The 25,531-nt window shown below is 42.0% G+C and overlaps 1 protein-coding gene, 1 long non-coding RNA gene and 1 other non-coding gene across 4 annotated transcripts in view; 2 read left to right on the top strand and 1 right to left on the bottom strand.

The window, feature by feature from the left end:
- On the bottom strand, positions 1-14,786 carry LOC143441364 (uncharacterized). Its single transcript, XR_013108696.1, has 3 exons — positions 14,758-14,786; positions 2,497-2,621; positions 1-136 (listed from the first exon to the last, which is right to left on the bottom strand). It is a non-coding gene; the product is annotated as an uncharacterized LOC143441364 (long non-coding RNA).
- Mtch2 (mitochondrial carrier 2) overlaps positions 14,751-25,531 on the top strand; it is a 19,819-nt gene continuing 9,038 nt past the window's right edge. The window contains exons 1-7 of one of the 2 annotated variants that reach the window (XM_034496350.2): positions 14,751-15,163; positions 17,190-17,274; positions 17,417-17,523; positions 21,942-21,968; positions 22,153-22,215; positions 23,924-23,981; positions 24,424-24,475. In XM_034496350.2, coding sequence (XP_034352241.2) covers positions 14,900-15,163; positions 17,190-17,274; positions 17,417-17,523; positions 21,942-21,968; positions 22,153-22,215; positions 23,924-23,981; positions 24,424-24,475 — 656 coding nt within the window. In that variant the 5' untranslated portion in view covers positions 14,751-14,899. Of the gene's footprint in view, positions 15,186-17,189; positions 17,275-17,416; positions 17,524-21,941; positions 21,969-22,152; positions 22,216-23,923; positions 23,982-24,423; positions 24,476-25,531 lie in introns of both variants that reach the window. The other variant, XM_034496349.1, reaches the window with a different exon arrangement.
- Positions 23,597-23,699, top strand: LOC117704879 (U6 spliceosomal RNA). The gene has a single exon (XR_004606387.1). It is a non-coding gene; the product is annotated as a U6 spliceosomal RNA (small nuclear RNA).

A 25,531-nucleotide genomic window follows, 5' to 3' on the forward strand; every position in this document is an offset into this window, starting at 1 on the left:
GCTGGACCAGCTGAGGCTAGCCTCTTTGAAGCTGTCCTGGTTGCAATCATGGAGGAAACAGCAGCTGAGGTAGTCCATGAGGCTGGGTCATCAGGGGCTGATTGCTTTGTCTTCATTGGCGGCTGGTCTCTTTGCTCTAAAAACACATAAACTTTTAAAGGTAGCATTGTAGGAACATTTCTGCTTTAACACATATACAGAATATGCAGTGAGCACAAATCAGCAAAAGATGATTTTTCTGTTCTATATCTGAACTGGAGAAAGGCATCTGTCACTTTCTATAAGTCTGTTTGGACTGCATAACCAACCTGTATGATAAATCTCCAACCATACCATAAGAAAGAATGGCATGTAATATAAGTCCCGAGGACCAGGAAACCTAAAAGACTCATTGGCTTCTGCAGAGACATTCGTGTCTCAGCGGCCTCTTGAGCTGCTCCCATGTATGGGGGTCAGCAATTGTGTCACCTGTTTGTTCTGGGTCTCTTCTTCCATGTCAGCAGCCAAGATTTTTAGGAGATATCCTGTGGTCAAATCTAACTTTATTAACTTTGAGGGACTCCACAGCCTTTTGCTTCCTCTAGAAATAAAAACATATCTTCTTCTCCAATGCATTTTTGACCATCATTCTGAACTTAATTCATCCTTAAAGTATATAGGCTGATTTAACTCAGCAGTTCTTTCTAACATTCAGCATCTTTTAGCAGATGTATTCGCTGCCTCACTGACATTAAAAATTTTAAAGTTAATAAAGCATTATGCAATCTATCTTGGGGAGATCTCATATCTCCCTTCTGTTTTATGAGCATTTCTTTTGAAGTGTGGTTAGATCTAGCCACAACTGCTTGACCTGTAGCATTGTAAAGTATGCCTGTAACATGTTTTATGTTATAATATTTTAAAAATTATTGCACTTTACTGGATACATATACCAGAGCATTATCAGTTTGAGTCTGTAAAGGTATCTGTAAGATAGTCATCTCTTCTAATAAATATGTAATTACACTGTCAGCCTTTTCGGAACTCAAAGCACAAACCCATTGAAATCCTGAATAGGTATCAACTGTATGATATACGTACTTTAATTTTTCAAATTCTGCACAGTAAACCACATCCATTTACCAATTTTCATTTCTTTGGATACTTTTAAGGTTACTTCTGGCAGGTAATTGAGCTTGATTATATAAAGGACAGATAGAACAATTTTTTTAAAATTTCCTTAGCTGTCACCAGGTTACAGGAAATTTTTTTCTTTAAACTTTTACTATTTACATGATGTCTATTATTATAATTTGATCATTTCATTTTTCTCATTTCCCAGTACCAATAGTCCTGGCAAACCTAAATGAGATCGAACGAATATGGCTTATATATAGTGGAGGATCTCTGTTTCAAATTATCTGTTGCAGTTACATAAATAACAAAGTTAATTCTCAATCATCTGTAATAAGTTCAGCAGTTTCTATATGGAAAACAACTCTGCATACCGAGAGTCAGTAACTATATTAAGAAATTCTGGAAATCGAATAGAATCATTAGAATAGACTATAGTTCTGATTTTTGAACTGAAGCATATGGACTTTGAATTGCCTATGTTTCCTAACTTATAACCTGACATTTATTGGCATCTATATAAAAGGTAGGATCTTTAGAAATTGGTGTTCCTCTCACTATATGAGAAAGAATCCAATTAGTTCTTTTTACAAACTGAAATCACTTGCTTTGGGGGTATTTATTATTAATTTCTCCCCAAAACATAATTGATTATCCATAATGAGGTAATTTAATTATTAGTATAAGGCACTATAATGTCTGCTGGGTCTGCTCCTGCTGATTGATGAAGTCCTATCCTTCTTACAATCAATTCAGAAACCTTTTCTATATAGGTTTTTAATTTTTACACTGCTTTGTGCTAAAAAAAAATTCTAAGATATTATCTTCTTGCTGCATAAGAATTCTTGTGGGAGAGTGAGCAGAAGGTAAAATAACTAAAATACAATCAAACCCGGGATCTAAGTGAGTATTTTGATTTAAAAGATCCTCTAATTTCTGTTCTATTGCTTACAATTTAGCATTCTACCTCTCAAACCTCTCCTCATCTAAGTCTGTTTTATTCTGATCTTTCACAGGCAAGATATAAAAAACTACGACCATTACCAAACAAATTATAACTAGCCCCATGGTGATAATTAGAACAAAACTATACAGGTGCCTAATGCCGTCTGCCATAGTGTTTTCCTTTTTATTTTTAACACAGAAGATATTTTCCTTTTTCATCTCACTAATTCTCTCCTTCCTTTGGAGACTTCATTTTATTATTTAGACTTAAATTTCTTTCTATGACTGTTTATACTCAGTTTCTTTCCTTCTTCTCAGTTTCTATGCATGCTTTAAAAACATTCCAACCTATTTCTCTTTCACCACTTCCAAATATTTATTTCTTTAATATTTATTTCTGTATTTAAGTTTCTCTAAACACTGTCCTCTAGGGATTACCTGCTCCGAGAATACATTGTCAATTCTGAGGTTTTCAGCTGTTGTTTTTGCTCATGGTGAGAAAATGGAGCGTCAGGACAGGCTCTGGGCCTCGGCTTCCTGCTCCAGAGAGGAGCACTGTGGCTCTGGAAAGGTGAGCAGTCCATCTGAAGTGAGAGACCAGGTCCACCACCACGCACCACCCACAGAGCAGCTCGAGGCCGCCAACTTCTACTTCTGGGCCGAGTTCTCTCATCTGATCTGGGTCTCGTGTCCGGAGCTCATCTCCGGCCCTAACCCTGGATCTTGTGTCCCACATTGCGGAGCTTTCAGGGACCCGCTTGCAGTTTAAATAAGACATGGAGACTTCTATATAGTTTAAAGCTGTTGGCCTTCTGCTGGGCAGTCTCTCAGCTAACTTCTTTATACTTACCCTAACTTTTTCATCACCCTGTTTCCCCCGTGTGTTTCTCACTACCTGCTTACAGCTCCGTTCTCTCTGTTCTGCTCTTTCTCCCTGCCTTAAGTCACACTTCCTGGCCCAGGTTCTGCCATCAACTCTTTATCAGACTACAACCATATTTCAACCTGAACCAATCAGCAGCAAGACAACATTCTATCCAAGTCTTAGGGTTGCCTTTAGCCAATGAGGGTTGCCTGACCTTCTTTTGGGCAGGTGAAGGACAAGCATTTACACAGAGAAAGCCGGGATGAGCCACAGAAATGGCAACACCAAAATCCTGCCAATGCTTAGTGATCTGCCAGTACAGAATTAACCCTTGAAAATACAGGGACACAGGGCAGTGGTGGCACACGCCTTTAATCCCAGCACCTGGGAGGCAGAAGCAGGCGGATTTCTGAGACTGGTCTACAGAGTGAGTTCCAGGACAGCCAGGGCTACACAGAGAAACCTTGTCTCGGAAAACCAAAAAAGAAAAAAAAAGGAAAAAGAAAAGAAAAAGAAAATACAGGGACATATCTTCGAACATTGTAAAGGAAGGTCACCCCAACAAGTTCTCATTACCATGAAAGAAAGAAAAATGAAGGAAGAAAGGACAGAAGGAGTTGTTGAATCCAGGGGAAAGGCACATACATACATACATGTAATTTAAGCACTCTGTCTCAAAAACTAACAAACAAACATAAAACAATAAAAATTTAAGCCAGGCTGTTAGAGGTTGGTCTGGTGTTGCTATGTATTTAAATGCTAAATTCTGCTTGCCCCCAGACAGAGAAGTCCCAGATACACCAGTCTTTGTTGTATAAACCTTGCTTCCAAATTTAAACCTATTGGTTAAATAAAAATGGCTACAACCAATTACTAGAAAGAATGGAGGTAGGCATCTTTTCAGTTACTGGGCTAGGGGGTCACAGGTAGGGACCAAGAGAGAAGGAGAGAGGAGAAGGAGAAGAAGGACAAAGAAAACAGAAGGTTTCCATTAGACATAATGGACTAGGGGCATGAAGCCTGAGTGAAATTTCTCCTGAGGGTGGACTGATGGAGAAGCAATAACCCCAGCGAGTCTCAAAAACAGGTACTTGGGGAGCACAGCAGGGAAGTAGACAGTCTGGAGTACAGAATAATAGACTAGGGGTGATCCTCCAGCAGTTGTGCTAAGCTAGTTAAATAAATCCATAGGACTCTGCCTCAATTATTGATGGGCTGGTCATTTCTTAATAATAACCAATAGAGTTATTTAAATCCATTTACATCAGGCACAGCTGAGCAAACTTTTACTTCCAGCATTAGAAGGTAAAGGCAGGTTGATCTTGGTAAGTTCAAGGCAATATGGTCTATGCAGTAGATTCTAAGGTCAGTTAAGGCTACAGAGTTTGATATTGTTTTTATCTTATTTTTTAGGCAAGATCTTTCTTTGTAGCCCTGGCTGTCCTAGAACTCTGTATATAGACCAGGTGAACCTCAAACTCACAGAGATCCACCTGCCTCTAGGTACTAAGTGCTTGTATCAAAGGTGTGCATCACTATGCCCTGTTTGATCTAGTGACATAGCTCAGTGGTAGAGTGTTCTCCTTACAAGATGGAGGCCAGAAGATATGTCTTTAGCAACACATTTACACACACACATACATACATGTGTGCATACAAACACATATGCACACACATGCATACATACACACAAATACACAAAGATGTATACACACACATACACACATACATGTGTGCAGACACACATGCACATACATGTGTGCACACACAAATACACGTACATGCATACACACATATACACACATACATGTGTGCAGACACACATGCATACACACATGCACATACATGTGTGCACACACAAATACACGTACATGCATATACACATATACACATATATGCATGCCAACACTCATGCACACACACATATACACACATGCACATACATATACACAATCACATACATACACATGCGCATACACATACATTCATGCAAACATACATGCACACATATACACATACATACACACATGAATACACACACATACATGCACATATACATGCATGCACACACACACAATTAAGAAAGTTTGAAGACTGGGAATGTAACTCAGCTGGTAAGAGTGCTTGCTAACGTGTACAAAGCTCTGGGTCCTACCCTCAGCATCCAATTTTAAACAACAACTGAAACCAAATTGGCATAGGGGCACACACCTAGACTCTTAGCACTTGGGAAGTAGAAGTAAGAGATGAAAAGTTCAAGGTCCTCCTTGGCTCACAGTAAGTTAGAGGCACACTAAACTACTAGAGACTGTATTAAAAACAAAGAGCCAATAAGAATTTTATTAATTACATTTTTAAAAATGTGTTTCTTTTATGTATGCAAGTACACTATAACTCTCTTCAGACACACCAGAAGAGGGCCCCATTACAGATGGTTGTGAGCCACCATGTGTTTGCTGGGAATTGAATTTAGGACCTCTGGAAGAGCAGTCAGTGCTCTTAACCTCTGAGCCATCTCTCCAGTCCTATTAATCCAATAAAAAACTGATATTGCTGTCTATTTCTTGAAATTGTCTGGAGAATAGTAAAAACCAAACAGTGCCACTGAGACAGTGTTTAATGCTGGCCACCAGTAGGCTAGGCACAAACCAGGACAGCGTTGTGAACTTGTTTGGCAAAACCAAATTTAAGAGACCCCAGCAGTATGGGAGCTCCTTCTATCTGTGCTAGAAACATAGACCATGCTGAGAAGCAGTTGTTTCTGCCTTTCTTCCAGTTCTAAGTGCTGGAATCCAAAGACAACCCCTGTGACCCAGGCCTGCAGGTAATAAGGCCTTTGCCTCTCCTCAGGCTTCTAGAGAAGAGAAAAAATAGAAAAGCCATATTGAAAATTTTGTAAAATCTTGATTTACCAAACTAAAATGTAATGCTTTGAGTAACAATGGCTCCTACAGGCTATTTATCTGAATGCTTAGTCAAGAGTTAGTGGAACTGTTTGAAAAGATTACAAGGATAAGGAGGTGTGGCTTTGATGGAGTGGGCGTGGTCTTGTTAGAGGAAGTATGTCACTAGGGGTGGCTTTGAGGTTTCAAAAACCCATGCTAGGTCCAGTCTCTCTCTCTCTCTCTCTCTCTCTCTCTCTCTCTCTCTCTCTCTCTCTCTCTCTCTCTTGCTCTCTCTCTCTCTCTCTCTCTCTTGCTCTCTCTCTTGCTCTCTCTCTCTCTCTCTTGCTCTCTCTCTCTCTCTCTCTCTCTCTCTCTCCCTCCCTCCTTGCATATCAAGAGGTAAAGCTCTCAGCTGGTGCTCCAGTGCCTGCCTTCATGCCACCATGCTCCTTGCCATGATGATAATGAGCTAAACCTCTGAAATTATAAGCAAGCCCCCAATTAAATATTTTCCTTTTACAAGTTGCCTTGGTTATGGTGTCTCATCACAGCAACAGAATAGTGACTAAGACAAGTAACAACCTGCTATTCATAAGAAAAAGGGAGAAAATACAGCCCATTAGAGAAATTTGAAAATAAATTTATTTTGCTTTTTCATCATTTGAGACAGAATCTCACTATCTAATCCTGGCTGGTCTAGAACTCACTTTTCAGCACAGGTTGGCCCCAAACTTCCTATGATCCTCCTGTTCAGGATTATAGGCATGTGCCACTATGCCTGAATCTGGAAATAAACTTTCCTCAGCACATGAGCCTGCCATGACATCTTCCAGCTAAAACACATTGTAAAAGGTGTTCTCGGCAAGCAGGCTGCCATGTTCCTCAGAGAACTAATAGAAACAGAAGAATAAAACCAGACATGCTGACACATGCCTGTAATCTGAGCATGGGGAGCTAGAGGCAAGAGGATCAGAAGGTCAAGGTCATCCTTAGCTACATAGCAAGTGCAAGTTCAAGGTCAGCCTGGAATACTTGACACTCAGTCAAAACAAAAGTAGGCAATGCAAGTGCAGCAAAGACAGTCTTGAAGAATGGCCTCATTGCTGCTGCTATTATTATTATTATTATTATTATTATTATTATTATTATTATTAAAAGTGAATTTAGTTTGGTGGCAAAGAACTCAAGGACCCTGCTCAGCATGACTTGTTATAGACGTTGCAATAAGTTGAGCTCCTAGCAACCTCATCTTTCCAGCAGACCCAGATTTTTCAACAGCCACACTGTTTATATTTCAGGAGTTGCTAAATGTCTCCTGGGGAGCAAAATTTCCCCTTGTTAGAACACAGTGGTCTCAGTCAGCCATTGGCTCAGGAAGTGGCAGGTGAACCACCTCTATCCGGTGACTCATGGCGAGTTGTCTCTGGGGAAACTTTGGAAAGGTTTTTCTTTTTTCCTTCAAAAAAGGGTAATTTTTAAAAAAGACAGCTCTTGAGGTGAGAATGTGCCTTGGTTAGTGGCATGCCTGCCTAACACACACAAAACCCTGGTTCAGTCTGTATAAGCCAGGCAGGAGAGTACAAGCCTGCAATCCCAGCACTCAAAAGGTAGAATCAGGAAGCTAGTAAGTCCAAGGTCATCGTAGGCTCTAAGGGTACATATAGACTTTAAGGCTAGCCTAGGCTATATGAGTCTCTCTTTCAGAAATATTCCCTTCTCTCCTTTGCATACCATTGTTACAGGTAATTTCTACATTTTTCTTACTGCCAATCTAAGGATGAAGAATAGAGAGATTTAAGGAATACAGGTCTCTTACACACGCATGCACTCTCGCACATGTATACACACACATAACATTATATATGTATATATAATTGTACATTTGTATTTATATATGTATAATTGTATATAAATGTATAGAATATGTTATATGCATATATAATGTTATATAACATATATGTATATTATAAAAGACATGTTTCTGTAGTACAGCGCAAATGGTGCAGTGAGCATGAAAGTAACAGAAGAGACTTCTACTTTACTGGAATCCAGGCCTTCGATAGACTCATCTAACCCAGAAGAAGACCTGAATTCAGGTCGTCTTGTCTCATAAAACAAATCTGCTTTATTATCTAGCTCACTTGAATGAAGATTTACATTATTTGAAGCAGAAATTACAAGACCATGGAGCATACTGAAACCCAAGGAATGGAGACTAATGGGAGTGGTGGCTAGGGACAGGAGAAGCTGAAGAGCAGACCTGAAGACAGCGTGGGTGGCAGGGAAAAAGCGTGGACTGCTGCTCAGTTTATCCTCATCCCAGCCCAGGACCAGTCTTCTTCTGAAGCCACACAGTCCCTTCGATCATGGTACCCTTGAGCACTTGCCTCCCTAGCTTCTCAAGTGGAGAAACTGAGACTTACAGAGAGCCATGGACCCAAGGCCACAGAGCAAACCAGAATAGTTTGTCTAGGTTTCTGATGGCTAACCATATGACTTTTCCATTTCTACTGCCTGACTTCCTTCCTTCCTTTCTTCCTTCCTTCCTTCCTTTCTTGCTTTCCTTCTTTCCTTTCCTTCCTTCCGTCCTTCTTTCCTTTTTTCTTCCTTTCTTTACTATAAATGGGTGTTTTCCCTGCATGTATGTCTGTGCACCATGTCTATGCCTGATGTCCAAGGAGGTCAGAAGGAAGCAAGGATGCCCCAGGAGGGCATCAGATCATCTGAGATTGGAATTATAGATAGTTGTGACCCAACATGTGAGTACTGGGGACCAGATCCAGGTCCTCTGTGGTAATAAGTGCTATTAATCACTGTTTTACATTTTTATTTTTGACAAAACACCATGACCACGGAAACTCATAAAAAGAAAATTTTAATCTAGGGCTTATGATTGCAGAGTGTTAAGGGTCCATGATCATCAACGCAAGGAGCGTGGCAGCCGGCAGGCAGGCAGGATGAGGGTCAGTAACTGAGATCATACATGCTCGTCTGCAAGTAGGAGACAGGGAGATCTAAGCAGGAATCCATGGGCTTTAGAAACTTCAAAGCCAGCCCCCAGTGACACACCTCCTCCTACAAGACCTCATCATTCTCAAACAGCTCCACCAACATGAGACAGAACATTCAAATAGATGGGGGCAGAGGGTATTCTCATTCAAACCACAACAACTGCCCAGCCACCTCTCCAGCCCCTACATGTAATTTAAAAGATGAATCTTAGAGATAGGTTTAATCCCAGCACTTGGAAGGCAAAGGCAGGTAGACCTCTGTGAGTTTGATGACAGCCTAGTCTATAGAAGGAGTTCTAGGTGAGCCAGGACTACATAGTGAGACCCTATCTCAAACAACAAACAAAAAATAAACAAGTCCTAGAAAAAAAGAATAATGGATTCTGAAGGTGCTGGTGTCCTGAAGTGACTCCCCCAGCTGCACAGTAGTCTTTGCTTGCCCTTGAGGAGTCCCTCCAGTGAATACTATTATGGAGACTACAATTGCCCCAGAGGTAGTGCTGGCCTCTGTATTAGTTACTTTTTTTTTTTTTTTAACTGTGATAAACACCATGACCAAAGTGACTTATGGAACAAAGAGTTTATTTTGGCTTACAGTTCCAGGTAAGTCCACATTGGAGGTGGAAGAATGACGGCAAGAGCAGGAACCTGAGAGATCAGATTTTCAACTTCAAACATGAACTAGGGAAGCAAACTGGAAGTGGGGTAGGGTTATAAACTCCTAAGCCACCCTCAATGATGCATTTCTTCCAGCAAGCCTCCCCACCAGTCTACTAACCAGGGATCAAGTGTTCAAATACATGAACCTATGGGGGACATTTTTGTTCCACTAAAACCTCCTGAGTCAGAGTTGGGGGCAGGGCTGAGAGAGCAGAAGCAGTAGAGACTCAGTCATCACTAGAAGCCTCTGGTGACCAGGTGTGATCTGTGGAAGAGGCCTCTCGGCAGACTTGAAGGTTGGATTTGGCTGCCATTTCAGCCTTGGTACTTGAAGGGAGAATTAGTGCTCTCTTTCTGCTTCTTGCTAGTGCTGATCCACCCACACATCTAGAGGCTACGATGCTGCCGGTAAGAAGAGCAAGACCTTACTTACTTACTCTCTCCGGTGAGGTCAGAACATTGTGAGGAAAGGAACATCTGTGGTGTTTAGGCTCCCTTTCCTTGGCAGCACTTTTGAAGGTACCAGCTGGGGAATGCAACGACTCTTGTACCCTTCTTTTTTAGATTTTTTACTTATGTGAATGAGTGTTTTGCCTGCATGTATATATGCCCATCGAGTGTACACCTGAGGCCCAAGGTGGTCAGAAGAGCTGGTGGGACCCTTGGAACTGCAATTACAGATGGTTTTGAGCCTCCTTTGAGCACTAGGAACCTAAACTGGGTCCTCTGCAAGAGCAGCAAGTATTCTTAGCTTCTGAACCATCTCTCCTGCCTGTTTTTTAAAAAACATTTCCTCAGGGGTATAATTTAGAATAAAGTTAAAGAATTTTTCTGAGTTAACCGTTGTAAGATCAAGGACCACACAGCCGTGCTGTGCTACACTGCCTGACAGCACTAGCTGCTTGAGTTTGCTCCCTTTTCTGGTGTCATGTTTCACATACTCCATGCCAACCTTCAGCTCCATATGTAGCCCCAGATCACCTTGAACTCACTGAACTCATCTTCTGACTTCACCTCCAGAGGCATGCACCACTCTGTTTGGCCGACTTTGTTTTCTGTTGTAACAAATTATTATTTAAAAAATCAAGTCCTCCACTCATTGTGGTAGAATCTGCATGTGTCAGACCACAGGTAGTCGCTGTATGACCTTGATTACCCACCTTTCTAAAGTAGTTTTACTTTATTTGTTGGTTGGTGGGTTGGTTGGTTGGTGGTTGGTTTTTCTGGAACTTGAGATCTTTAAAAGCGAAGGTCTGGTAAAATGGCTAATAGGTTAAGGCACTTGCTACCAAGCCTGATGACCTGAATTCTCCCCAAACCCACATGGTGAAAGGAGAGAAGCCAGTGCTGAAGCAGGAGGATCATAAGTTCAAAGGCAGTCTGGGTTACAGGGTGATGCCCTATCTCACAGAAAGAAGGAAGGAATTATGGTGTCTTAGTCACTGTTCTATTACTGTGAAGAGATACACTGGCCATGGCAACTTTTTTTCTTCTTTTTCTATTTTTTTAACAGATTTATTTATTTAATTTATGCATATGAGTACACCACCATTGGTTTCTTCAGACACACCAGAAGAGGGCACCAGACCCCATTACAGATGGTTGTGAGCCACCATGTGGTTGCTGGGAACTGAACTCAGGAGGACCCCTGCAAGAACAGTCAATGCTCTTAACTGCTGAGCCATCTCTCCAGCCCCCAAGGCAACTCTTAAAAAGAAAGCATTTACTTGGGAGCTTTCTTAGAGTTAGGAGCATTAGTCCATTTTCATCATGGTGGGGAGCATGATGGTACACACGAGGCCCTGAAGCAGTAGCTACGAGCTATAGCCTGATCTACCGCAACAGACAAACAGATAACTGAGCCTGGCATTCAAACATATGAGCTGAGGGCCATTCTTATTCAAACCACTGCAGAAAGGAAGGAGAGAAAGAGAAAGGGAAGAGAAGTGGAAAGATCTTATTTATTGTGTACGTGTTCTTGGGCATGCCATTGTACTAGTGTGGAAGTCAGAAGATAATTTCCATCGTGGGTTCTGGGGGTTTAAATCAGGTCACCAGGCTTGCATGGCAAATGATTGTACCTGCTGAGTCATCTTGTTGGCTTGGGAAATATTATTTTTCCCTGCCTGATGATTATATGCCTTTAGTTTAAAAAAAAAAAAAAAAAGATTTCTCTGTGTAGCTCTGGCCCCTGGCTTTCCTGGTCTCAATCTGCCAAACCTGCCTCTGCCTCCCGAGTGCTAGAAGGCTTGTACCACCACTTGGGGCCATATGCCTTTGTTTTTATATCAGCACTCCAATGTTTCTTTGAGGGCAACTGTGCTATTCTGAATCAGACAATTTGGGTAGGCTTTGCAGTATGGATGTGCATTTTATTCCAGCTTTGAGAGAGAACACAGGGCCCATGCTCAAACTGACTTGTAGAGCCCATCCTGAATCAAAAACAGTAGCTCTGAACAATATGTACAACTCAGTCCAAACCCTAAGGATGTTTGTTAGACCTTCTGGGTTGAAAATGACTCCTTTGGTCCTAGAATGTGACACTGTAAGGTAGTAAGTAAAACAGAACTCCTTGAGGTGACATCCTATTTGACAATGAAGCCTTCAAGTACAGGTATCAACATATCAACTTGTGAGACTCTGGAGAAGGCAGCCTGTAGCCAGATTACTATAAATCAATGTATTTTCTTCCTCCCAACCAGTTTAGATGGTTGCATTGAGAAAGCCCTAATTAAGTCAATATATAATAAAATTCACAGATTTGGGGAGGGGGTAACAGTGTTTTAGGAGAGAGAGAGGCTAAGACAATTTAAAAGAACACAAAGGAGCTCTGTGAGATCCATTGGCCTTTTCTAGTTAACAGGAGCACTCCAAGCAGTGCCAGAAGCATGGAAGTGAGGTGGATGCTCATTCACTTCTCAGTACATTCTCTGGGCCTCCATTGGGATCACTATGCCAACAAATATGAAATTCACAGATTCAGGGCGGGGGGAGGTACTGAGTACCTGGCACTGTTAGACAGTGAAAATGATTTCAACCACCAGAAGATATCAGCACTAGTCGAATATGGTGGCTGAGCCAGGAAGATTTCTGTATGTTCAAGGCTGCCTGGTCTATCTAGCAAGTTTAGACCAGCCATAGCTACATAGTGAGACCATGTTCAAAAAATAAAGAAAGAGGATAGAGGAGGAGGATGAAGGGAAGGAGGGAGAAAAAGAAGCACACAAGGCACTAGTCAACAAGAAAACGAGAAAACCCTGCACCCTTGTATTTTGTCGTCTTGTAATTATGGATAAGGAAAACCAATTTTAAAGTAATACAGCAAATTGAAAGAGATATAAAGAAGAAAGGGACTGCCGGGCCATTGCTAAAATTTATCAGAGTGAACCAGTGATTTATTTATCATAGCTCCAGCACCAAGAAGGTTAACCCAGACCACCTAGGAAGTGGTAACATCAGAACTGAAAAATGGAACTTGAAGCTCTTCCAGGTTCGACTGTCCCAGCCCAGGAGTGTTTTAGCTGGTAAACTCCCCCCCCCCCCCCCCACTTTTCTTGGGCCCCGTTTATTGCCTCTGGGGAATTTTGACATTACTTACTATCCCCTCTTTTCCCAAACCTTGCCTGTGCCAATGTGCTGTTCTGTTTCTCTCTCCCTTCCTACCCACCTTTGACTTTTCTCCTCCTCATAGCTTGAATATAAGTTACTAAGTAACCCATTTGAGGGTCACCACACTGAACTCTTTCTTATCAGGGATTGCCATTCATATCACATCTTTACAAATGGCCCATTTGAACTGTGCTCTTACTCATAATTCTGACTTTAGTTCCTCACCTGCAGTCTTCCCAAAGCTTCGTGGGCAGCTTTTGCCATGAGCCATTAAAGATGTGGAACATCCTCAGTTGCCCAACCCTTCAGCCCTGTGATACCCTGAGCCTCTCCTTGCTCATAGGCAAATAGGACAGAATTTTTTTTTCTTTCACCACCAATGCACAAATACCCTTCCTAATGACCTTGCTGTTTCTAATTCGTGTTGAGAACTATCCGTGTTTAATTAAGAACAACTTGTAATTTACTAGAATAAAAAAACTACCATTTTGCTATTACATTTTGATGTGTATGCCAGGCTATCCATATTGCTTTGAGATAATGTTTTGAAGTAGATATTACTATACTCACTTGCTTACAAGTTTTGAAGAGTTGGGAAGACCTGCATAAGGTCACACAGTAACTGGCAGAGGTAGACTTTGGATCAGGTCCATTGGACTTCAAAGCCCAAGTGCCTGGCCTACAAACTGCTTCCCAATATTAGCTAGTTCTGGGATGAATAGAAGGCCATATTAGGACTAATTTCTGTATTTCAACCAAATTTTCAAAAACTCCATATATACAGTTTCATTTAATGTTCCTAATAATACCCTGAGAGGGTTAGTTGTGGTGTCCTTATATTTAGATACAAACACTAAAAAATTTAAAAAGGAAAATGACACATGGATGCAAAAGGAAAGCCAGATTCCAAACTCGGTTCTTTTCTCAGTTCCTCGTTCATTCTCTGCATTACACACTGCCTGCACTAAAGTGCTATCTGGTACAGAACAAGGGGACCAGAGCTGGAGCAACCCCTTTTCTCCATTTTGCCTCTAATAGCCTGTGTAGCCCACTTGGCACTGAAATATTTGTTCATCTGTGTAATAAATCTTGAGCACTGGTACATGCCTGGCACTGGGTGAAAATTGTGTACAAAGGCCATCTCGGGTCTTGAACCCAGAGTTGACACTCTCAACTGGCAAAAATAATTTCCCAGTGACAAGTGTCACACGGCAACGGGTAGGAAATACAGATAAAATGAATTTCGAGTAGTCAGAGAAGACATAAAAAAAAATTTTTTTTTTTTTTTTTGACAGTATGTCACCATGTAACCCTGGCTTACCCGGTATCCAGTTTGTAAACCAGATTAGCCTTGAACTCACATAGCCACATGCCCCCGCCTCCCAAACGCTGTATTAAGGGCCTGTACCGCCACATCTGACCCTGAGGGGGCACATTTTGTTGCTGTTGCTTTTTATTTTCAGTATTGAGGAATGAAACCAAGGTTATTGGGAAGTGCTTATCACTGAGCTAGTGGTAAACACAAAAGGAGGAACCTGCAGAATTCATTGTTAAGCCAGACAGGATCTATTGGTCATTAGACAGGAAAACACCCATTAAACTTTACTTCGTCAAAGCCTGAAAGAGGATAGAAGTATAACTCAGTTCTTCCAGTTGTTAGTTCTCTGACCTTGCCTTTGCCGTCAGGGTCACCCCGCCACCACCACCACATCATTACCATTCCCTCCCTACTCCTTCCGGACACTTCCGGCTTGCGCAGGCGCAAGAGAAATCGCCTTTCCCAGTGGCGCGAGACGTCCACACCCAGACGCATGCGCGTCCCGCCCATAAGGCCCCGCCCCAGGCGCCCCCGCGCGAGCGCCTGCCGTTTCTTTGGGCGGGCCAGTGGGCGGGGCCTAAGCGGGCGGCGCGCCGCGGGCGGGCCAGTGAAGCCGGCGCCCCCGACACGTGATCTGGAACCGGCTGTGTCGCTTGGTGACTCCGTCTGTCCGTCCGTCCGCGGGTGCCATCATGGCGGACGCGGCCAGTCAGGTGCTCCTGGGCTCCGGTCTCACCATCCTGTCCCAGCCGCTCATGTACGTGAAAGTGCTCATCCAGGTATGAGTCGTCGCCTTTTCCTTCCCCGCCGGCGTCCTGTCAGGTCGCCACCGCCCTCTGCGCCTGTGGGTCGGCTCTGCGTCCCAAGCCTTCACCCTCTCGAGATGCTGCCCTTCTCTCCCGTCAGGAACAACTTCCACGGCCTCGCGGCCCCTCTCGGAAACATCCCGAGACTCGCCCCGGACAGGCCCGCTCTCTTTCCGCAGCCAACTGCCACCCTGGCCTTCCCTGGTCGGTGACTCTTCTCAACTTTGTTTTTCCTTCCTGATCCTGGCCGGTTGCCACCGAGGGCTTCCCAACCCTTTTCTTGTCGCCCCTCTGAAATTGGCATTCACCTCACCTCATCCACTCCTCCTCGGCGAAATATCACAAACTTGAGACGAGAAATAACTCATCTAAGGACAAATTTAAAATTCTAGGAAAACCAACATCTTATTGTTTTAGTCGGCTTTTCTATTTTGCTGTTTCTACTTCTATTCCCGTTCAGAGATTTTAACACCAGATACCCGGATATACACAAGGAGCGCATTGAGAAGTGATAATGAAGTCAGATTTCCTAAGGATCCATTGAGCTCTTTCACAGTAGCCCATGTGGCTCATGACAATGAAAATCACGTTGGTCAGAGCTGGAAATCAGTTCTGTTTAAACACTTTAGGGAGTTTAAATGTAACATCAAACCCCCGGATGTCTCTCTTGCCTCCCTTTCCAATCTTTCCAATCTGCTATAAATATTTCTAAAGTGGTCATTTATATTCATGGGTAAGGAGGCCTACTTTTAGCTGGTGATGGTATTTTTCAATTGCTTTTCTAACTTTCTCTGTGATGAACAGAACATTTTTTAAGCAGTTATTTCGGGTTGACATAACTCGTGCATTGTGTCCTGGAAGGAAGCAGGCTTTAGAATCCCTGTCCTCAATGTTTACCGTTCTGAAAAAGAAAAAAAAAAATCAAGACTCTGGAGTGGACTTCATTTTTGAATTGTTATTCATACAAATTGTTACAAGCTAAGTTCACTAATATAAGTTCAGATTTTAGTGTAAATCTTGAAGTGCAAAGAGTGAAATCTGTGTCTAAAACAATCGATAGCATTTGTACACATAGGAACCCACTACTCAGTAGTTCTCAAAGGACAGTGTTTTTAGTGACATTCAGTGCTGTTGCCTCAACAATTCAATATCCTAAATTCTGATTTCACAATATCTTGTGTGTTGCCAGGAATCTCAGGAGGTTGATGAAATTCCTAAATACTGTTTTAAAAGTTGAATGGTAGCACATTCAGTGAGCTCAGAGTGGGAGTTTTAGCACAGATAGAGGAATTGCAACAATAGAGAGCCCAAACTGCCCTGTATTTTTTTTTTTAATCTCAAGTATCCCTATGGCACTATAATCCCTAAATATATTGTAAAATAAAATGGCAATTATTAATTTTTATGACTTTCTGTATATTGCTAATGAGTTTGTACATTTAACGTTTACCTAACTTGTAATTATTTTTGTAAGTGAATGACCCAACTGTATGTGTTTGCTTTTGTTGTCTAGTTAGCCATATAGGTAGGCATTTGATGCTGGCTCAGTGAATATTTTATTTTGTTCAAATGTGAAAAATATTTGTCAGCCTTATCAGTAAACTAGACTTTCCTGACACAATGGTTTCCTTGTTCTATTTTCAGTTTAATAATCTTGGTTACATGGTTTACTCTATAGACTCAACTCAAAGGGCAAATTGGAGTTTATTGAACCCAGTCTTAATCTATCCAACAGAACAAAAGACTGATAAGGATGATACTTCATCAATGACTTAAAAAAACCTAAACTGCATTTTTATTTGTAAAGATTACGGGGCTAAGGAGGTAGCTTGCTGGCAATGAGCATAAGGATAGACATGGAGTCCATTTCAGCATCAGACATAAACAAATTTGAGCCTGATTTTCTTTTTTAAAGACCCTGTAGCCAAAGTATTTCTGGGTGTTGCTTAGAGTTGATGCATTTCTTTGTTTTTAAAGGTGGGATATGAGCCTCTTCCTCCAACAGTAGGACGAAATATTTTTGGGCGACAAGTATGTCAGCTTCCTGGCCTCTTTTGCTATGGTAGGTGCCTTTGATTTATCTGGAATGGTTGACATTGAAGGCTGGCATTACTAAAAGAAAATACATAGAAGGCATGCTGCCTTGAAATATTTTGTAACCTTGTTTTTGGACTAGAACCTAAATCTCTGACTTGTGTTCTTAGCTCAGCACATTGCAAGCATCGATGGGAAGCGTGGGTTGTTCACAGGCTTAACTCCAAGACTGTGTTCAGGAGTCCTTGGAACTGTGGTCCATGGTAAAGTTTTACAGGTAAGAGGAAATCAATTAATGTTCTCATATATTTTGGCTACCTTTTATGCACAGTTTATTCCACTGTAAAGAGCAATTTCAAAGATGAACTTATAACCTGGCATGGCATCTCTTTCTCTTGAAAGACATTTTTTCTTCATTGATTAACTGAATGATTGAAGACAGGATTTCTCTGTGATGCATAGACTGGCCTCACTCTTGCTTAGCAACCTGGGCTGCCCTTGAATTTGATTTACCTTCTGAGTGCAGAAATTACAAGTGCATGCCCACGTGCCTGTCTTGAAAACTTTTTCATGAAATACCTACTTTCCCCACCAAGAAACAGGAAATTCATGCAGGTTGAAGTAATTGACCTTGATATATATGGCCTTCTTCTTCCTTTAAAACAGATTCTGAGGAGAAATGAGATCCATTCACCAATATAGTTTGTTATTTTTTAAACATTTTTTTATTTTCTGTTTATTGATTTATTACAGAGGAAAAAAGCTGATTAAAACATACTTTTTTTCTGGAGTTATTTTTTAAATTTCTTTCTTTTTTTTGGTTTTTTTCTTTGTTTGTTTGTTTGTTTTGTTTTGTTTTTCGAGACAGGGTTTCTCTTTGTAGTCCTGGCTGACCTGGAACTCACTCTGTAGACCAGGCTGGCCTTGAACTCTGCCTCTGCCTCCCAAGTGCTGGGATTAAAGGAATGCACCACCACTGTCTGGCATTTTTTAAATTTCTAATATTAGCCTAGTGTCACATTTTCTCTAAGTATTGAAAAGAAGCAAGAGCTGTTGTTATGCATGATGGTATATGTTTGGAATCCTAGCATTTTGGGGGTAGAAGAAGGGAGATCAGGAGTTCAAGGCCTAGTCAAGTTTAAAACTGAAAAAAATAAAACTGATCAATGTAGGTAGTAAAATGGTTTTGAAAGCATCAGTTCTAGGGCTCCATGCTACAATGGAGTATGGTCTGAGCCCATATCCCTCTCAAGGTTCCTCCAATTATATACACTTTTCCGTATGCTGGATCTCTGATCCTGGTGCCAGCTGGTGGGGGTTGGTGGCATGGAGAGTAGTCATGGCAAGAAAAGTGGTCTCAGGCATACTGTGCAGGCTGGCCAGGGCCTCCTGTAGCTTCTGCCAGGTGATGGTCCCATTTGACTTAGGTTTGATTCCAAACACTCAAAGTGGTGACATGCTGCAGTACCTAGGCAGCCTGTCCTGCCCATAATGTATGTGTCTACCCACCTGAGCACAGACACTGGTTTGCAGAAGCTGAAAGACTTGAGGAAGCTGTTGCTTGTCCTCTTTGTGAAAGGTACTTTATGGGTTAGGAACACGTTGGGCGCCAAAATAATGTTGGGGTCCACACTAGCCCCACGTTGGATGCCAAAATAATGTTGGGGTCCACACTAGTCCCTGTTCAGGAGCCAAAATAATGTTGGGGTCCACACTAGCCCCACGTTGGGGCGGCCAAAAACGTCGAAGCCCAGGCAAAATGTTGAGGCCCGGGCCGACCACTGTATCCCGGCCCAAGCTGCCGGTCTGCGGGTCAGGGTTCAGCAAGAGCGAGGGTGAGGGCAGACTCTACCTAATGTCTGATGTGTCTGATTCATCTCTGTGTCTCCCTAATGTCTAATAACAACTAACTCCAAGTTGTACTCTCTGAAGTGTCTGATTGTCTGTTCTGTCTCTGCCTTTTATATGTCTACTTCTAAGCCACGCCTAAGTTACACCTTTAATCATGCCCTTAGGTCTTGTCTCTAACTCTGATCTCTATACTTCTAAGTCATACTCTTAAGTCACATACCTTTAATCTCACACACCTTTAATCTCACGCACCTTTAATCTCAAGGTATCTAAACCAAGATGATCGGAGTGTGCTCAGCTGTTGTAGGCTATTGTAATCCAAATCTCATGTCAGGGTATATGGCTCAAGATGGCTGCAAAGCTGATAGCTGCTTTCTGCTAAAAGTCGGCCCCCAACAGAGGAAGCTGTTGCTTGTCCACTTTGTGAAAGGTACTTTATGGGTTAGGAACACTTCCAGAGATTTTATAAACTTTAATGACCCAGCTGAAGTGAGCAATTCCTGAGTTCTGTTTGACCACTGTTGTAATTTGTATCAGATTTCAGCATCCTAAAGATCTTCCTGGATAGGCCTGCCTTCACCAGAACCATGGTTAGCATTTCATCACTTTGTGCCCTGTAGCCTTTCAAGGGCTGGCTGTTACATTGTATTCAGAGGTCAGCTACTGACATTCCAGCTCCTCATGACAAGAACCTAGCTTGAAGGTGCTGAGCTATCTGAGGTCCCTTGGACACATACTTGTAGGTAGCAGTTGGCCTGGGAGACACCTGTAGACCCAGATATGCAAAGAAGCCTGCACAGCTATGGACAGAAGGGAAGCAGTGTGTTGTAGGATGTCTTCAAAGGGATATGTTCCCAGTCTTATGGGGAAAAAAAAATACCCTTGGCTTAGTGAGCCTTCTGCCCATGTTACAGACATGTCCCATGAGTCTTATGCATTCTCATATCCTGCCTAACAACAGATAAAGCATTGTTGGCTACTATAATCCCTAAGCCACAGTCAGCTGGGAGGCCCTAGGATGGTCACTGACTGCCAGATGTCTGTGTTGTGCAAGCCTAGGGCTGAGGAGACTTCTTGGGCATGGGGGATGGGGTTAAAAGAGAGTCTCTAGCCAGGCAGGCAGTGGTTGGTGCACACTTTTAATCTCAGCACTTGGGAGGCAGAGGCAGGCGGATTTCTGAATTTGAGGCCAGCCTGGTCTACAGAGTGAGTTCCAGGACAGCCAGGGCTACACAGAGAAACCCTGTCTCCGGGGGGGGGGGGGGGGGGGGGGGGAGGGAGGGAGGGAGAGAGAGAGAATGAATGAATATGAATATGAGAATGAGAATATATGTATCTCTGTATCTCTGTAGTCTTTGCTGTCCTGGAGCTCCTATGTAGATATGACTAGACTGATTCACAGATACCCTCTTCCTTTTGCTTCCTGAATGCTAGAATTAAAGGTGTATGCCACTACATCCAGCAGTAATTCTTTTTACAAAAAAAAAAAAAAAAAAAAAAAAAAGCCTTGCCTGGTTTTGTATTTGGTAAGACTAGAAAATGAAACAGGAATGGTCTAGCAAGCCTGTAAGCCCAGCACTTGGCAGGTAGATTCAGGGGTAAAAGTTCAAGGTCATATTGGCTACGAGATCTGTCTCAAAAAAGAGAGTGAAAAAAGAAAATAATAAAGCTAATTGTCATCTACTAAGCTTGAAATTATTGTGCCCTTTTATGTTCTAGCCCATTTTCTATTTTCTATGCAGCCATGACTGGCCAGGAATTCACTATGTAGACCAAATTGATCTCAGACACACAGAGACCTGCCTGCCTCTGCCTCCTGAGTACATTTTCTGTTTCTAAAATATACCAGAAGCCGTATTTCCTCTTGCAGTGTAATCTGGAGTTTTATAAGTCACATTCTCTTCTTCAGAAAAGAAAACCATCTTGCATAGTTTTGAAGCAGCCACATAGGAAAGCAGGGTGACACTCAAACTGAGTATCAATTCTGTGTTCTTCATCTTATAAAAAGAAGAATCTTGCCTTAATTTGGTATTTCTGCCTTTTCCATGAGAAGAATAGCACAGTGGTTTCTTTTTCTTTTTCTTTCTTTTTTTTTGGGGGGGTGTGTGTGTGGTTTTTTTTGGTTTTTTGAGACAGGGTTTCTCTGTGTAGCCCTGGCTGTCCTGGAACTCACTCTGTAGACCAGGCTGGCCTCAAACTCAGAAATCCACCTGCCTTTGCCTCCCAAGTGCTGGGATTAAAGGCGTGCACCACCACTGCCCGGCAGTGGTTTCCTATTAAATAGATGTATTTAGTAAATAATATCCTGGGAGGGTTTAGTTGTGATTGTTAATTCTGTCCTGCCACCTTACTTTTCTTTGTATTACTGGGGATCAAAATAAAAACTTAAAGGGAGGTAGTGGGTAGCTGGGGTTGGGGGTGACTCAGTTGGTAGAGTGTTGTCTGGCATGTACAAAGCCCTGGGTTTCATCCCAGCACATGAGAAGTAGAAGCAGAAGCATCAGAAGTTCAAGGCCATCCTTGGCTTCTTAAGAGGTTAAAGTTAGCCTGGATTACATGAAGCCCTATCTCAAAAAACAAACCAGGCATGGTAGTAACCACCTATGGGGTGCCAAGACTTGGATGGCTGAGGCAGTCACCCTGGGCTAAGTAACTAGATCTTCAACTTTGCAATAATACTACCTTAGAGATATTTATGTCCAATTGATTAGTGAGGAGTAAAAATTAAGGGTTTTTTTTTTTTTTTTTCAGAAGAATATCAGTGCTTCTCATTTTCTGTCAATACCTTCTGTAACAGGACACATTAATAGTTCTAATTATCCTTCATTTTTGTGTCTTCTGTAGTATTACCAGGAGTGCGAGAAACCCGAGGTATGTTGAAGCTTTCTATGTGAATCCCTGTCTCTGCCAAATTCCTGTTGTTTGACCCTCCCTAGGAGAAAAACCAAGGCTTTTCCTTTTCATCTCAGTGATGTGGTATCTTATGGGGTGGCCATGAGTTGGAAGACTTCTATTTAAAACCATCAAGATTTCTGTCTTCGCTTTTGATTTCCAGGAGTTAGGATCTATAAATGCACAAAAAGAAGGCTCATCCTCCTTTGACCGAGTTATCAAAGAGGTAAGAGATGAACTTACCTCATGTGATTGAACCAGGATCATGAATCCCGTGCTTCCAGGTCAATTCCCAAGTGAAAAGAAAATTCAAATTCAAATTGTGTTTCCTGTCCACTAACCCAAAAGACGAGCATGGCCTACTATTGGGAATAGGTGCTACTCACTCTGTTGTTAAGGCTGAGGCAGTTTTTACTTTTTTGTTATTATTTATTACTTATTTTGACACTGTCTTGTAGTCCAAGCTGGCCTTGAACTCAACAATCCTCCTTCCTCAGCTTTCTTCTCCCCAGTTTGGAATTGCAGGAATATACCATCATGGCCTGCTTTGAACGTCTCTTAGAATGTTGAAAATATGTAGCAAGTTAATTTTTTTATTTTTATCTTTTTGTTATTTTATTGAGGCAAGGTCTAATTATATAGCCCTGGCTGGCCTGGAACTCTCTCCATAGATAAGGTTGGCCTCAATCTCAGAGATCCACCTGCCCCTGTTTTCCCAAGTGCAAGGATTAAAGTGGGTATGTGTGCACCATACCCAGCACACAGAAATTTTGTATGTTGGCTCTTACTTGTCCAGAGATGCTTTTGTGGTATTACTCTACAGCTGAAATGTACCTGTCACTTGTTTGTCTTCCCCATGCTTGACTTTAGAACTACTCTAAGGCTGGAGACGTACCTTAGCTTAGAGCATTTCCCAGACTTAATAAAATTCAGATTTCTAGACTAACAGATAACTTACAATAGAATCACTGAGCCGCCACACTAGCAGAATTGTTGTCCCTAAGATGTTGGCATATATCTAAAGCCTAACATGTCTCTATTGTAGATACCACTACCTATCATTGAGACCTATCACTGTGAGAGAAAGTAAATAATCCAAATTTATGCCTCATCTAGTCCTGATGCTTCATGCCTGTAATCCCAGTTACTTTGGGAGGTTGAAGCCGAAGGAGCAGAACTTTAAGGCCTGCTTGGGCTACAGAGTAAGCTCAGAGCCAGCCTAAACAATAAGACAGGCTGCATGAAGAAAGTAGAAAGGGGGCCAGGAATATAGCTTGTTAGTAGAGCACTTATCTAGCATGGGTGAGGCCCTGGGTTCAATTCTTACTACTACCAAATGAATGAATGAATGATTCAAGCTCTGGTACGTTTCTTCAAACTGGTAACCTCTGTTTCTTCGGGGTGTGTGTGTGTTTGTGTGTGTTTGCTTTCTTATGTTTTTGTCTTGTGTATAGAATTGGAGAAAACAGGTTGAAATTCATGAGAGGTGTAATGAAATGGCAAAATATGACATTAATTCCTTTGGAGCTAGTGTCCTGACTCTAAAACAGGAAAGTTTTAGTACCTAGTCCTTTGCCCTGTACTATGTTTATAGAAATAGGAATGGCATGCTCGCTTCGGCAGCACATACACTAAAATTGGAACGATGCAGAGAAGATTAGCATGGCCCTTATGCAAGGATAACACGCAAATTCGTGAATCCATATTTTTTCCCATGAAGGCTGGACACTCAGTGTGGGGGAATTCAAGGGTGGAGAAGTGGGTGGGGACACATCTTTATAGAAGCAGGAGATGGGGGGATGGGATAGGTGGTTCCTGGGCAGTGGGGGTGGCGTGGGGTAAGGGGATAACATCTGAAATGTAAATAAAATATCCAATAAAAAATAGGAATGGCATTTACTTAGATTTCAGAAGTGTGCTTTGATTGTTTCTAGACAACTCGAGAGATGATTGCTCGTTCTGCTGCTACCCTCATTACACATCCCTTCCACGGTATGTTTGCAGTTGATGGTATAAAATAATGTCACTTTATTGTATAGATTGATCTTTCTTGGACATTTAGATAGCTTAGCTTAGGGTGGGCATTGACTGGAGGACTCTGCCTTCGTGTTCTTTGTTCACCTGCGTCGCCATCTTTTTCCAGATAATGTCTTTAGATTAAAATCAAAACTTGTAGGGTTATCAAAATCTTAGCATAGTAGTTGGGTGATTTTATTTTAATTAAAAAGAATTTGTTTTCCATTTAATTTGGCAGAGGAGGGGCAGGCCTTCCACAACATATGTGTGGGGGTCAGAGGACAATTGGGAATGCATTTTCTTTTTCTGGTACATAGGTTCTGAGGACCAAACTCAGGTTGTAGGGCTTGTCAGCAAGCATCTTCACCAGCCATGCCGTCTTAACTGAATCTAAAATAGTCTTGTCTCTGTTCTACAGTGATCACTCTGAGGTCCATGGTACAGTTTATTGGCAGAGAGTCTAAGTACTGGTAAGTGTTTGGGATTTGTTTTTCTTTTTTTTAATTTATTATGTGTGCCCCTGCTTGTCTGTATGTGCACCACATGCATTCATCCGTGAAGGCCAGAAGAGATGTTAAATACTCTGGAACTGGAGTTAGAAGTGGTTGTGAGTCCCTGTTTAGGTTCTGGGAACTGAACCAGGGTTCTTTAAGACCAGCAAGTGCTCTTAAGCACCAAGTATCTTTCCAGCCTGTTCTGTTTTTAACTACTCAAGAAAATGTGTTAAAGCAAAAAGAAAACATTACTACTTTATGTTTTTAAGATTCTTCAGCATTTACAGAACAAATTCATACTGTTGTGTCATTTGACCTGTACCAAAAGCACTAAAATATGAGAAAATAGGCCTAGGCTAAGTTAGGAACCTATCTAAGGACCACAGACCACAAGGTAGGGCCATTGAAGCCAAATGCCCTCTGAACTGTTATAACCATATCCTGCATAGTCAGTCAGTGTCTCTGTCTCTCTTTCTCTCTTACTTATTGTTTGTTTGTTTGTTTGTTTGTTTGTTTTTCAAGACAGGGTTTCTCTGTGTATCCCTGACTGTCCTGAAATTCACTTGGTAGACCAGGCTAGCCTCAAATTTACAGAGATCTGGCTGCCTCTGCCTCCCAAGTGCTGAGATTCAAGGCATGTGCCACTACCTCCTGGTTCCACTTCGCAGTTGTTTCAACTTTTTAAAATGTGTATGGATGTTTTGCTTGCTTGGTCTGCACCTCATGGATGTCTGATCCGCATAGAGGTCAGAAGAGAACATGAGATCCCCTGAGACCTGAGTTACAGAGGGCTGTGAGCTGCCATGTGGATCCTGGGAATTGAACCCAGGTCCTCTGGAAGAGAAGCCAGTGAGTGCTCTTAACCACTGAGCCATCTCTCCAGCCCTGATAGCTTTATTTTTCTAATGGAATTTAACTATTTTACAAGACTCAACCAGTGCTAGAAAATTGTGAGGAAAGGGAATTATAAAATTGATTTTATGAAAGCCAGAGAGTGGTGGCGCACGCCTCTAATCCCAGCACTTGGGAGGC

The sequence above is a fragment of the Arvicanthis niloticus genome, chromosome 2 (assembly GCF_011762505.2).
Source record: "Arvicanthis niloticus isolate mArvNil1 chromosome 2, mArvNil1.pat.X, whole genome shotgun sequence".
In the NCBI taxonomy this organism is placed as follows: Eukaryota; Metazoa; Chordata; class Mammalia; order Rodentia; family Muridae; genus Arvicanthis; species Arvicanthis niloticus.